This window comes from Lampris incognitus, chromosome 1, assembly GCF_029633865.1.
Source record: "Lampris incognitus isolate fLamInc1 chromosome 1, fLamInc1.hap2, whole genome shotgun sequence".
Lineage (NCBI taxonomy): Eukaryota > Metazoa > Chordata > Actinopteri > Lampriformes > Lampridae > Lampris > Lampris incognitus.
In genome coordinates this window covers 28,777,610-28,793,017 of record NC_079211.1, presented here as the reverse complement: position 1 = coordinate 28,793,017, position 15,408 = coordinate 28,777,610, and the positions used below count along the sequence as shown (strand labels likewise).

The window sequence follows — 15,408 nt, the reverse complement described above, 5'->3', positions numbered from 1 at the left end:
AAAATATTTCATATTGCTGATACAGACAGGTTAGTTGATTGCACATTCTACTAAAGAGACTCTTGCAAACTCCCCTCTTCTGTCACACAACTGCTGCTCCTATCAACTATTATTTTTCGGGGATGAAAGCTTCAACAGATGAAGGCGTTTTCAGCTGGGTGAGTGAGCATGAAAAGAGAAATGCCTTATGTTTCATTAGATGCTCAAGTTGAGAACGTGCATCTTCCTTTACTTACCATTCTGTTGCAATCTGAACAACACATAATCCTGTATGTTGTAAAATGCTGCTTGTCCGCCTGTGACACAATCGAACCTTCAGCATCTCGACCTCTGTCCTGGTTATCCAGCCATCTTATGACTCCAGTTAAGTTTTCTTGGTTCAAGTACAGAGCTCTTGTCCTTCAATAACAAATGTGATCTTGAGATATAGCAAACAGTTTACCCCTTGCACAGAATTAAGCACAGTTTAGACAGAGGTTGTGTCCTTTTAGCTTCTGAGAACTTTCTGTTTAGCCCGAAAGTCTATGACATCTTTCAGTGGTAGCAAAAGGAAGCATTCAATCACATCCTAGTGCTGATATGAGTCGAGCAATTGCTCTGCTTAAGAAACTTTGGTCAGCATTCATTGCACACTCCACACGACTGTCGTGGGTAAGTCTAGTATAGTTTCCAACAACTGACAGTCACAAGGCTATATTATAGTCTCTAGTATTGTCCTCAATGTTTTTGTTCTGTTGCAAGAAATCTGTTTCACCAGGGGAAACCATCGTGGGTGGGGTATTGTTGGGTGGGGGGGGGGTGAACCACCTTTCAGCTCTTGCCCTTTCTTCATTCTTGGCATCAAGTGATTGCCTAATGTCTAATGTTAGGTAACGCCACACAGCTATGTTTTAACCCTTTTTTGTTACGCTTCTCCATATCATGTCAATTCTTTGACTGAACACGTTGAGTTTTTGATCCATCTGTTTTATTTCAGATCAGCGATGAGGAGCAGGGGTATGACCTGGACCTTTTCTGCATACCAAAGCACTATGCTACTGATCTGGAGAGGGTCTACATCCCACATGGACTCATCTTGGACAGGTGAGTGGATACATAAGCTACAGCTTATAGTATTTCCAATCAAATGCCCAAACCAAGATAGGAGAACAGTGCCACATTTGGGCTCCAAGACCACCTCACCATAGTTTTTACTTCTGTTTAATTCATTGAACTGAAGTTCTTCATTAAATTTCCAAACCTAACAATACAGTATCAAACGTGAGTTTTAAACATGAGTCTCTTAAGGCTGCCGATGGATTCTTTCAGATATTGCTGCCTTTTTAAACTTTGTCTGAGATACATTTATCCTTGTAGTTTTCATATTTCAAAAATATCCCATGGAGCTTTAAGTTTTTAAAATCAATCAATCAGTCAAAAATCAACAGAAATAAAAAATGCTGATGAGAACAAAGAAAGTCAAATGTGTCATATTTATCTGTATGTTTGAAAATGACAGTTTGGCGATCCCCTTTTATCTGAAGAGAAAAGAGGAAACAGGAAGTAGTGCTTGGTGTTGCAGAAAACGAACTGACCATCCTCTCTTTCCTCTACATGACTCCAGGACAGAGAGGCTGGCCAGGGAGATCATGAAGGACATGGGAGGGCATCATATTGTTGCCCTCTGTGTGCTTAAAGGGGGTTACAAATTCTTTGCAGACCTGTTGGACTACATCAAGGCCTTAAATAGGAACAGCGACCGCTCAATCCCAATGACAGTGGACTTTATTCGCCTCAAGAGTTACTGTGTAATCACAATTTCCTGCTCTATTTTTAAATCGTCTCTTGTTCATATAGTTCTTGTTAAAAACATTGTACAAGTTAAATACATTTAATCTTAATTTCTTTGACTGCAGATCATATTTTAAAGTATATTACATATACAAAAAAACTAAAGATTCTTATTACATAGTATGACATGCAAAAACCTCAATAGATCTGCTTGTTCAGCACTTTTTGTGTGCCCTTGTGCGCAGTGATGAATTATGACCACTCATAACAAATGAATGATGTCAGATCTCAGTATGACCTGTCCTAATTGATCTAATGTCTTTACAGAACGACCAGTCAACAGGTGAAATCAAAGTAATTGGTGGGGATGACCTTTCAACATTGACAGGAAAGGTATGCAATGAATAGGTCTGTATTGTTATGGTAAAAATTATAATTCACTTTATTTTGCTGTGTAAAATGTTCATGATTTATTAATAGCAATCATAAGTCTTGATGATATGGGTGTAATTTTTACTGCAATCTTATCCGCTTACTCCAACATCTTGACTATTTTCAACTACACCAGACATTGAATGTGTTAAAGTTGTTAAAGAGATGTTCCATGACTATTATTTTACATAAATTAATATTCTGACACTTACACAATTTATCCTGCTGCACAAGCATAGTTCAGTTTTTAACCATGTGCTTCAGATAGGCTAACTATGGTTGAGGTCTTTCTCACAACTGTAGTCATATGGGTCCTTTTGTTACTTGGAAATTACTTTTTCAATGCCAGTGATATTTAGGGTAGATGGCAAGGAGAATTTTGCAGAAATTGTTGCCCTGGTCTCACTTCTGATTATGGGTCCCATGGTTTCTTTTGAGGAAATGTCTCTTTTTCGGTCATGCAGTTGCATCAAATGTCTTTCCCATACTTCTATATTTAATGGGTACAGCATGACCAATGGGACAATGATGGGGTCACTGAACAACATTCAGGTTCACATTCCAAGTGGGCTTAATCTCATATCAAAGTGAAATATGTTCAATGTATTTCTTATCCTTCTCTTGCCTCTTTTCTTTTCCCACAGAATGTCCTGATTGTGGAGGTAAGCCTTGCATTTAATTCCCTCCATTGATTAAGACCTTGTTCTTTGGCACTGTCATTGATAAAAAGATTGTCATCTGTTTTTCTATTTCAAGGATATAATTGACACAGGGAAGACGATGAAGACATTATTGCAGCTTCTCAAACAGTACAACCCTAAAATGGTTAAAGTAGCAAGGTGAAATTATCCTTTTACTACTTGCCTTTTATCATATCCGAATGATCTTCTGAACTATAAGCAGACATGTGACATATCACATGTGTGACCTTTGGTATGTGTGTGTGTATGGGTGAACATGTGTCCGTGTGACATACCCATAGGTATGTTACACACGTCCTGACCAAAATCTGGTCCTGATTTTGGTCAAAAAGCTGCCTAAGACTGTCATGTGAAATGTTTTTGTTTTGTTTTTTTTGTCCCTCAGTTTGTTGGTGAAGAGAACACCGAGAAGTGTTGGCTACAGACCAGACTGTGAGTCGTGAGCAAAACATTAAATGTGATCAGTAGACTCTTGGATTATACTTTGTGTGTCTAGACCACGTGTTATATTTCTGCCTCTGAATATTCTTTAGAATGAGTCTATGCACAGCTTAATGTTGGTGTTCTTTCATTTTTCTGTGTTCTTGTCTACTCAGCACTACTATTGTGTTTTAACTCTTCATATTTTCAGTTGTAGGATTCGAGGTCCCTGACAAATTTGTGGTGGGATATGCGTTAGACTACAATGAATACTTCAGAGATCTAAATGTAAGTATTTGAGATAAATGGTAATGCGCAAAGGAAAACGTAGCTCATGTCTCACAATCATTAGAAATTGTTTGAACCGGTGGTTTATTAGATCTGATGGTCATAACCATCAAAACAAAATAATGAATCCAAAGTGAATAATGTTCAATAAAATGATTGTAAACTGCATTTCACATCTTAAATCCCTTTGTTTTTCCAGCATATCTGCGTCATTAGTGAAACGGGGAAGGAGAAGTACAAGGCATGAAGAGCATGCCGCCGTTGTTGATAATGTGTGGTTAATTGTTTTGATCTTGCAATTCATTTTATATTTGATTTCGCTATGTTTGTCTCTTGGAAAAATATCCAGCCCAGGTACAGCTTGTGTCACATGTGGGTTTTATGCTCAGGGTCTCTGAGGAATCACTACTAATGGTGATACTCCTGAAATTTGCATAACCAATTTTAGTCACCCCACACTTCTCCATCTACAGCTGTGTCATTCACCTTTTGCTAAATTGGATTGCCTTTGACCGAGTCGTGACTGTGCACAATGGCATGGAGCCCAGCTTTGTCTGAAGTCAGCATAACGCTTGTTGCCCCGGTCACTGATTCTATCCTGTGTTTTTGTTTTTTAGCTGAGGAGTAATTTATTCAGAGAAATGCTGCTAGCTTGAAGTAGAATATCACAAATATTATGCTACTTCAAATTCTGAACAATTTATTTTTATGAAATCTTTCATCTAGTTTGTTTGGAGCAATCAACAGGACGCTCTTTTTACACTCTTAAAAATGATGCATCACTGTCCATACAACTGTGTCTCATTTGGGGCAAATGTCTTGTCGCAGTACAACATGCACCAACGTGTCCTCAATTGGGTTCGGACCCTAAAATTGAAGGAAACGAGCAAATGGAACATTTTGATGGACCTGTTTTTGTTTTTGTTTTTTTTGTGATCAATTTTTTATTGGTATCTAACACTAGAACGACCAAGGCCATCAGTTTGGAGGTTTTGGATTTTCAAAGTTTAATAACTTTGTGAAAAAAAAGATACAGACCTGCCACTCCCTGAATGCACATAAAATAGCATATATTTGCATTAAAATGAGTTTTAGATCAACTCCACAAAAAAGTTATGAGCTACCTAAAATGACCATGAGCGGTAAAAATGGCCCCACGTAATTTGGGCGTCATCGTGTATGTCATGTCACTATTTATTACGTGTTGGTTGCGTCATTTCCTTCGCGAAGTTAATTGCTCTGTCCTAGAAGCACATTAACATTCTCCAGTGCAGAGAAATAGTCTAAACTTGATTTTTGATTATTACCAACATGTCTGGGTACAACCGCCGTTTCAGACGCACCATGACTACCCCCGAGGCGTTGCAGTATTTATAGGCGTTGGACAAATTAATTGAAAAGTAGTATTAAAGTTGTTGAAATGTTAGTTTGGGTATCAGTCATTTCTTAACAGACATACGCAATGCATTAATATCTCAATTGGGTATTTATCTTGGCAGAATATAGAGTTTAAAAACTGGCCCACGGTCTTTCGTTTTTAAGTTCCGGTGTGGGTTCCATTTCTGCTCGGGTACAATATTGACTTGGGGGTCCTTCGACTACATATGACGTCACGGATTATGTTGCTAGCTAGCTTTATAGTTATTTAGCTGTTTGTTATTTACAATCCACGTTGACATAGAGTTGGTTAGTAAAGGTGCGAGGGCCGAAGGCCCAAGCTGCGCCTAACGTCAATCTACCTTTTCTTGCTGTTCCTAAACTGAACTAGCCCCTACCCAAGCCCGTATTTTTTTTATTGCATTTTTCCTTGTACAGATCAATTTCACAAAAAAGAAACAGAACATAAAAAAATAACCAGACAACAACACGGGGTATCATACAACAATCAACAAGGCACTAAACAAATACATTTAAGGCTTTACAAATTTCAACAGTTTTAATTGCTTTACTATTCTTCAAACCACGTAATGTGTCAATATAATATCTAAATTCTATTTTAAATTGCTGTGTGTGTGGATTTCTTTTGGACCACATGCACTTGTGAATATAATATTTTCCGTACAACAAAATGAGATTCAAGATAAACAGGTTTTTTATAATCAATGTCGTTCTTATCATAATAAAAATAATGTCTCGTTTTTTTCAATCGAGTAGTTGAACCAGTCAATCTCTTAAAGAAGTACTCTATGTCTAACCAAAATAACATCACCAGCCTCTGGAATGATGGCAGATGTCGATCACACACCTTTTGACATCTTCACCTTGTTCTTGTAACCCATGGAGCCTCAAGATTCCATCTCCTTTGCTAGCGCTCAACCTCATTCACCTTTTCTTCAAGCTCCGAAACCCTTTTCTCGTGATCGTCGGCTGCCGTCTTCACTGCTGTGACATCTGCTTTCATATCTTGGAAGAGAAATTCTGAGTTTTCTTTCAAAAGGCGTCGATAGTATCTGACTTTTTCTTGATGAGCTTCTCCAGATCACCGCTCTTCTTTTCTAAACCGTGAAGGAAGCCATCTATGCAAACCTGGGAAAACCATTCCTCAACAGAGGAGGAGGTCTGCGACACCACCTATCTCGCCGTCCTTTCATCTCTACCCAGGAGACTCAAGAAGCTTAGCCTCCAAGAACAACAGTCGATCACTAACGGCTCCAACGAGTCATGACAACTGAATGGAGCACTAACGAAGTCGAAACTAACACACCCAACGACCGTCGCTGCTTAACATCGGATCACAAAGAGTCACGCATATCAATAGCTCTGATAACGACGGGCGTTGCTAAACATCGGAACACAAAGAGCCATGGACATCAATAGCTCTGATAACGACTCCAAAGAGGTTAAATATCTGAGGTTCATCACCAGCCAGTCAGACTAGCTTGGTCTAGTCAGAAAGGAACGAACAGATGAAGCCTCTTGGATGAGAGGCGAAACGTCTTCACGGATATATACCAAGTCCAGTTGCACTCGTTTCAATTCCGTTGGAGAACCATGACCTGGATGAATGAGAACGGTAACAGACCATCAGCCCTCTCGTTTATTTTGTCCACTAGTAGCCTCACAATATTGTCTTGCACTTCAGCAAGGGTTGGTTCAGACGTCCCTTTTTTCTGCGCGAGAGAGCTGGGCACAGAGTCACGAAACGAAAAGTCAGAAAACGGCACACAATCACGGCTAATGTGGCGTGCATAAAAGTGCCTATTTTCATAGGTGACTCCCATCTCAGAATCGAGTCTTATCTGTCTTGTTTTTTTATCCATTCCCTTGTCTCATCCTCTTTTCTCAGACATTGTCGTATTTTTACTTGCACGAGCGAAGCCAGTTAATCACAGAGCTAGCTAGCAAGCCAGTTAATTCGAGAGCTAACGTTAGCTGAGGGTTCGGTCGGCTAAATTAGAGAAGGTGTAAGATGTTAGCTCCTGTGTTTTCTGCCTCAATACAACTAAATGTCTTATAGTATGTGGTCAGATACTAATCCAAAGATTCTTAACAGGATTGAAAATCAAAGAAACGTCTTCAGCCACGAGTGAACGCGACCGAACTGGTCGCCATGCTTTTTTCTACCCAAGCCCCAATGATAATGTGTGAAGTAGTGATGTCATCTGTAGTCGCAGGGCCCCAAGCAGGGCCAGTAAATCAATTATCGACACCGGTCGTTGTGTGAAACTATTTCAATGGTTATTTACTCTTTTTTTTTTACATTTCAAGTTTTATAGGCCTTGTTAGGTTTCTTATATTAGCAATATGTGTTTTCCGTTTGTTTTCCAGGTAATTTCACTTTTTCAAGTTTGCTATTCAAGTGCGACCATGTCTCTCTAAAGTTTAAAAACAGTATTATAACTGTTAATTTTGGTGTCAGTCGTTTCCTAACACACATACTGACATATTGTAGCGAATTCGGGGTCAACCACAGGAACTGCCGCAGCCGGGACGCGAACCCGTATCGCCCGCACCGCGGGAGACATCGCTGACCGCTCGACTTATCCATGCACGTTACAATATTATGCAATGACTTGATATCTCAATTGGGTATTCATCTTGACAGAATGTAGAGTTTAAAAATCGGCGGTAATTTTGACCGCCCATGGTCGCTTTAGGTAGGCGTGAAAACCCGGTCGTTCTTAATCATGGTTCTTGAGGGTTGCGGTTACAAGTCGATTGATCACAAATACAGTAGACGGGTACAGTCATAAACGTCCATGTATAAATCAGCACAAAATTGACAACCAAAAATAAAACAAAATAGAAGAAAAAAGCATTTATTTTGCCCCCATATCCCTCCCTTTCTTCCCACCCCACCCCACCCCACACCTCGTGGACACTGGGAACAATTATATTAAAGATTTTATTTAAGTAATCGCTCGTTCCCAGTATGCAATGTTTTCTGTTTTTGCCTGGTGCATGTTGGCAGCATTCAGTGTTGCATGCTTGCTATGTTTATGAAATCACGAAGCCGTCTTTTTGTATATTGACAGAATGAGGAGCTTTCCATCTACACGCGATTACTTCACCTAGCAGCTTTAAGGCCTGCTAGCCACAGCTGTCTCTACTTAAACACAGTTCCACATTTTGATGAACTTTGTGTACTTTTAACAAACAAAATCCATCAACAGAATAAACAGGCTCAACACTCTGTCAGTGTTTCCTTTTCAGGTACTGTTCAAAGGATTATTCTCCCCACTCACAGGCACACCGCAGTTCACTGTTGGATGCCTTAAACAGCCTCATGCCTGCTGAAACACACACACACACACACTGCATATACATTGGCAGAGGTTAATCATACACAGGCATTCCTCGTTGACCAAATGAACCGTTACTGACCCCATACTAATACCCAAACTACACCCTGTTATTATATCGCACTAAAATGTCCTGTGTCGACAAGTAACACAATTGTTTGTTGTCCCAGACGAGCCACAGTTGTGCTGAAAATTACACACTTTGAGGACACGGTGTCCATGCATTACATTTCTTTGTATGTTATGGAGAACCCAGAACCTTCATTTGGTAAAGAGGAACCCATATTAAAAGTCGCACTTGTGCAAATGTTGAATTGTTACTTAACTGAACCTATGGTCAATGAACCTGACAAAATTTTAAAATCTTGGATTGAATCAGGAAGACCTATGAGTTCATTTACTTTCAATCGTATTCTTGAAGGAAAAAAGTTATCTGTTGTAAGCTTTAATATTTAATAGAATATCATCCAATGGTGCCATCACTGTAAACCAATTACAGCTGCATTTTACAGCATCGCTAATTAAATGTTCACCTTCCTTTCACCAATGGGGTTTCCTAGTTTTTTTTTTACATATCAGGCAATTACTGATTTGTCATAATACTCTTGTGAATACATTATTTGCTCATTACATTATAATTACGTCATGGTTATAAAAGACTACCAAGACTGGAGTGATTAAAGTTCGAATAGAAACAAAAAGGCTCACTTGGATTAAACTGCACACTGGTAAACATTCGCGTTTGCATTTGAATAATTACTTGTCAATAAATACCTACGTCAAAATAAATAAATAAGTTGCGGTACCATAACATTGCTTTCAAGGCTTGCCCACCCGAGAGCTGCTCTCTCGCGGCGAAAGAGATTTCGTGTGGGCTCCGGGACAAAAACAGAAAAGTAGGTTAATGTTATCTGTTTGTTTTTTTTGTTTTTTGCTTTTTTAATCAAGCATTATTTGGACATTTTGTTAGTTACTGCAGCAATTAATATACTTTGAAGTGCTATGGTTGTCACAAATGGGGGGCTTTCTGAGAACAGCTTATTAGGACTGGGGGGGGACCATGCAGTTTAACCAATGCTGCCTGTGCACGCCGGTAAACGGTGACATTTCATTGGGCCGGTTTGCTAGCGACAACGTTCAATTGGAAGGGGCGTGAAGTTTCAAAGCTAGGCTTGGGCTAGCTACTGCATGATCCCGTTCATTGTCGGCGGCGTCCGGGAGAAAGGCTTTACCAAAGTAGCTGAAGACCTTACAAAATCTACTGTAGATAACGGCGTAGTTGCCTTAAATGTGCCGCTGCAGCCACCGGGCTGAGGGGACGTGTAGTGACTTCGTGAGCCGGCCTGCGGAGATGGCATTGTGGCTAATGACGTTAACGCTAACTTAGCTAACCTATCCGGCTAGGTAGCCAGCTAGTGTTAGCTGAGTGGATGGCTCTAGCTGGAACAGAAGTATCGCGTTAGCTCAACGTTAGCGTAGCATTACATTAGCACACTGGATTAGCCATTTGATTCACTGACTACATCAACAGCCAACACAAACGTCGGGAAATCGATGTTGTCATTCGTTAGACCAAAGCGTAAAATCATTTGTAAACCAACCTCCTTGATGGTTTAGTGATCGTAACACTTAATACTAGCCTAAAGCATGCAGATGTAGTTTGGCAGAGCCCCTGCCGCTCTGCCCCAACAAATAGCGGGTCGTTAGCCAGCATTCACTGGGCATTGTGCTGTGTGGAGTGTTATAGGCAACGTTAACACACACACGTTGTGGCGGAGTTGGATTCATCTTAGTTACTTCAACAGCTGGTTGTGTTTGACGACTTAACTACATGACTGGTGGTGATCTAGTACGTTGGGTGGCCTTGCAGATTGTTGTGAGTTAAGTTTACCCTAGCTTGCTTGTTTGCCTCTCTCGAATGTCAGCTCGGCGATTGGCTAAGATAAATGCCACTTTAAAGATGTAAAGTTTTGATAGCTGGTTAGGCTGCCCAAAACTCGTTAATGTTAAAACCATAGCAATACGGGGTTGTTTGGCCAGCTGAGTTGGTTAGCTACGTGACGTTAGCTAGCAAGATGAACAACCCAGCAGTCCTGCCACAAGAAAAGATGGAGCTGGATCTTGAAATCCCATCTTCACTGATTCAAACCGATGGACATCTGAGAAGATCCAACAGTGCACCAATGATAAATGGCCTAAGGTTCTACTTATTGACTCTGTTACAAGAACTTACTTGTAGCGTGTTTCATTACATTCACTGTAACCTATATGAATTGACAGAGTAACGGTAATTAACATGTGTACTTAAAAGAAGAAGCACCGAATGTGAATGTCATTAGATGTCAAATTGTCATTACAGCGACAGTTCCCAGGTGTTCCAGAGAGAAGTTCTACGCAGCAGGAGGAACAGCACCACTGTCGTCCAAAGGCCCAACATGGTACTAAATTTGTGACTTTATTAATAGGTATATAGTATACGAAGAGTTTTGCGTTGATATTATATTGAGTGTTTTAGTAATATTTATTCAGAGGGTTGAGATTATTCAATGTTTGACTCTTCCATACACATCTCCAAAGGAATTGAATCAAGTGCAACTGGACTTGGTATATATCCGTGAAGACGTTTCGCCTCATCCATGAGGCTTCCTCAGTTCGTGCCTTTCTGACTAGACCAAGCTAGTCTAGTCAGAAACCATGACCTGGATGAATGAGAACATTCACAGACTTCCATACACGTCTGTCTCTGCAGGTCCCATCATCACCCATTCGAGTCCCCAGCACAAGACTCCATCAAATAAAACAAGTGAGAAATATATTTAATTCTCTTCTCTCTTTAGGTAGTCTGGACACTCTGGAGATGCTTAATGATGGCCTGCATGTCAGACAGCCAGCTGCTTCTCGAACCATAGAGAGTAGGGGTTATTAAAAAAAAAACACGCAAGAGCAGACTATCTTTAGGTAGCCTGGACACTCTGGAGATGCTTAATGATGACCCGTATATCAGACAGCCAACTGCTTCTTGACCATAGGGAGCAGAGGTTATTAAAAAAAAAACATGCTAGAGCCAGAATAGTCTTTGGAGGTAGCAGGGCCATTGATTGTGCAAGATTGATTGGTATTTATCAGACTCCAAGCCTGTTAAATATTTTTCTGTCCGTGTCTTTCACTTTAACTGTATGTCCTTGTATTATATTCAGAACCAACTTGATAATGCGGCCCTATTGGGAATGCATGGCAGTGTTTGCCACTAAAAATTAAACTATTTACTGAATATAGCATAGCTTTGAGAAAACTAACTTGATTTTAAAAAAATCTACTTTGGTAAACTGACACGTGTGTGTGTGTGTGTGTGTGTGTGTGTGTGTGTGTGTGTTTCTGTAGGAAGAGGGTGTCGATGTGATGAACAGAGAGACTGCTCATGAGCGGTAGGTAATACTAAAGTATGAATGCAGTCTTTATGCATGTTCAATAACCAGGTATGGAAATCACAGAAAGGTGAATCAGTTCATCTAGACACAAAGTTTAGCGGGAAAAACGTTTCATCATTGAAGTGACTTCGTCAGTCTCAACTGACTGTAGGTATCCTCCAAACATATAAACAGCACAGTTGCATAACGACCGAAACCAGCGATTGGTTTCATATGCAAATAGGCATAACCATTAACTAGAGTTTCAATGGCCATGTGTACTATTGACAGAGGACTGGGGACTAGTTGCAATCACAGCATTGTAAGATGGTGACCGATGTATAGGGAGTCAAAGAGGCCATCTATGTGAAGAGGGAACGACCATCCCTGAACTGGGTGAGGCAAGAGTACATCTGTCGCCATACAACGTTGCCTTACAATGTTGCCTTACAATGCTGTGATTGCAACTATTCCCCAATCCTATGTGAATAGTACACATGGCCATTGAAACTCTAGTTATTGGTCATGACTATTTGCATATGAAACCATTAATTGGTTTCGGTCGTTATCCAACTGCACTGTTTATAAGGTTGGGGGATACCTGCAGTCAATTGATACTGACAAAGTCACTTGGATGAGTGATGAAACGTTTTCCCCACTAAATGTGGTGTCCAGATGAACTGATTAAACTTTCTGTGATATGAGTACATGAATTGATACAAGGATTCACTTTGGAGTCTTGCTTGCTCAGCAGTGCAAATTATTCAGGCTAATATCAATTTGGTTCCTTTATTAATTTTTTTCTTTTTATCACAGGGAGGTTCAAGTAGCCATGCAGATGAGCCAGTCCTGGGAGGAAATTCTTAGTCTGGTAAAGAATAATAAATATATCATAGTGTCCTGGCTCAGAAACTGGGCTTTTAATATTCCACCATTGTGGTTGCATGCATTTCTGTGCCTTTGCATCGCATGTTATGGCCTATGGCTATTGCTGACCACTCTGTTTGTAGAGTGTGGAGGGATAAAAACATGCTATATTACAAATCTTGGAGTTAACAGGGCCACCAGTCTCTCAAGAACAGACTGAGTTGGTAGTATAATACTCCTACACTTACCCCCCCCTTTTTTTTCCAAAATATTTCCCCCTAATTTTAGTCAATCTCATCAGCCGGCAGGTTATAAAAGCACATTACAAGTCAACCTACACAAATATTAATCATAAAATCTAACAGTAGCGCTGCAGTTGCAAGTTTTAAGACTAGCTGCTGATCTTCTATAAAATTGCACCTTGATTTTTTTTTTAGTTTTCTTTCAACGGCAAATTCAGTAAATGAAACCCTAACCAAACAATTTAAATGCAGACACTATAAATAAGGTATACAGTGCCTTGCAAAAGTATTCAACCCCCTGACAGTCATCACTAATTTCTGGATTATAAAAGATACTTGCACATCTCTTCCTGAACAATATTATTTTTGTGAACCCATAAGCTCTAACAGCATGTTCCCAAAGCCAAAATGAGTCATGTTTCGCTGACTTTGATAAATTAAAAACTAAAATATAGTGATAATAAATATAAGTCTCTAGCTTCTTTGAAATCTCATCTTAAAACATTTTTTATGTCTTTAGGCATGCTCAATAATCTAGGTAAGAAAATCAAAAATTAAGTTTGATATTTGTTTTTATTTATTTACAGTTTTTATTTTTACTCTTATTTTTGTAACTCACAGAAAGTTGAATCAGTTCATCTGGACACAACGTTTATTGAGAAAAACATTTCATCACTCATCTAAGTGTCAAGTCAATTTTATTTGTACAGCCCAATATCACAAATTACAAACTTGCCTCAAGGGGCTTTACAGCAACACAACATCTTGTCCTTAGACCCTCGCATCGGATAAGGAACAACTCCCTAAAGATAAAAAAAAACCTTGAACAGGGAGAGAGCAACAGAGGAGTGATCTCTCTCCCAAGATGGACAACGTGCAATGGATGTTGCGTTTACACAATTTACATAATACAACAATTTAAAGAGGATAACAGAATTTTAAATAAATGAAGAATACGATGAGGAGGATGCCAAGCAGTGTCCAAACGCCTCCGGAACATCCCAGGACCTGAGCCACATGACCAGCGTCACCATGGAAAAAAAAAATTAGTCTAGTGAGAAAAGGATATAACATTAAAACAGGATAACAAAATTGCATGGATTTATAAGATATATAAAAAGAAAATGTAATGAGGGGGATGCCAAGCAGAGACCTGGGAGGAGGACAGACTGCATGTACACATGAGAGACTCGCATCACACCATTCACACACAAAAAGAGAAAGAAGGCATTCAGAGAGAGAAAAGACATGAGAAGAGAACAGTTTGCAGTAGTCAATAATCTATATGCTATAATCTCGTTGGCAGAACAGTGCTTGGAAAATTCATTGAGACAGAAACCAATCCGCCATGCAATACAGGTTGTGAAGCATTCAACTACAAGGCAACTAATTGTAGGCTAAGGCAAAAAGATGAGTTTTAAGTTTGGATTTAAAGGACTCAGCAGACTTTGTCTGATGGCAGCAGGCAGGTTATTCCACAAGAACGGGGCCGGATAGGAGAAGGCCCTGCCACCAACTGACTTCTTTTTAGCTTTGGGTACACACAGGAGCGTGTTTTGAGAGCGAAGAGCTCAAGATGGAATGTACGATTTAAGGAGATCAGACGGGTAAGATGGGGTAAGCCCATTTAGGATTTTATAAGTCAGCAGGAGCACCTGAAGTCTGATCTAACATGGATAGGAAGCCAATGAAGGGAAGCAAGAATTGGTGTAATATGGTCAAATTTCCTACATTTAGTCGGGATTCTAGCTGAAGCATTCTGAACCATCTGAAGACTTTTAGTACTAGCAGGTGGCAGACCTGAAAACAAAATTACAGTAATCAAGTCTGGATGAAACAAATGCATGTGTTAGAGACTGCATCAGCCATGGACAGGGGAGACCGAATTTTAGCTATGTTACATAAGGGAAAAGCAGTCTTGGTGATTTCTTTAATGTGCTCATCAAAGGAAAGGCTGGGATTAAACGTAACACCAAGATTTTTGGCTGCTACACTTTGTCAAATTAGAGTTGTCAAGCGTTACTGTTGCTTGATCAAATTGGTGTCTGTGTCTAGCAGGGCCAATGACCAGCATCTCGGTTTTATCCGAATTTAAAAGCAGAAAGTTTAGTGACATCCAATTTTTCATAGCAGCCAAGCAGGCCTCTAAATTAGATATTTGAGTAGGATCATCAGCCTTTATAGGCACATACAGCTGAGTATCATCAACATAGCAATCGGAATTTATTCCATGACTGCATATAATTTGGCCAAGAGGTGAAATATAAAGAGAGAAAAGTAGAGGGCCAACAACTGAACCCTGAGGTACACCATATTTAACGTCAGAGAATTTTGATGTAATGTTCCTATAGCAGACACAATGTGTTCTTACAGATAAGTAGGACTTAACGCCAAGAGAGAACTAAACCAGAGACACCAAAATTACAATTTAATCTGTCTAATAGTATACACAGTGATCAGTGGTGTCAAAGGCTGCACTGAGGTCCTTTAGTAGAAGCACAGAAGTGGAATCAGAGTCCATAGCTAGTAAAAGATCATT

At 39.7% G+C, this 15,408-nt stretch overlaps 1 protein-coding gene and 1 non-coding gene across 7 annotated transcripts in view; both read left to right on the top strand.

Moving 5' to 3' along the window:
• LOC130114044 (hypoxanthine-guanine phosphoribosyltransferase) overlaps positions 1 to 15,408 on the top strand; it is a 41,523-nt gene that overhangs the window by 2,163 nt on the left and 23,952 nt on the right. For 2 of the 6 annotated variants that reach the window (XM_056281896.1, XM_056281814.1), the window contains exons 1-5: positions 9,543 to 10,553; positions 10,713 to 10,791; positions 11,103 to 11,156; positions 11,735 to 11,778; positions 12,577 to 12,631. In XM_056281896.1, coding sequence (XP_056137871.1) covers positions 10,429 to 10,553; positions 10,713 to 10,791; positions 11,103 to 11,156; positions 11,735 to 11,778; positions 12,577 to 12,631 — 357 coding nt within the window. In that variant the 5' untranslated portion in view covers positions 9,543 to 10,428. Of the gene's footprint in view, positions 1 to 976; positions 1,084 to 1,603; positions 1,788 to 2,097; positions 2,164 to 2,846; positions 2,865 to 2,958; positions 3,042 to 3,288; positions 3,336 to 3,534; positions 3,612 to 3,810; positions 9,008 to 9,542; positions 10,554 to 10,712; positions 10,792 to 11,102; positions 11,157 to 11,734; positions 11,779 to 12,576; positions 12,632 to 15,408 lie in introns of those variants that run through there. The other 4 variants (XM_056281981.1, XM_056282055.1, XM_056282211.1 and 1 more) reach the window with 4 other exon arrangements.
• LOC130127681 (small nucleolar RNA U109) lies at positions 12,726 to 12,873 on the top strand. Its single transcript, XR_008811846.1, has one exon. It is a non-coding gene; the product is annotated as a small nucleolar RNA U109 (small nucleolar RNA).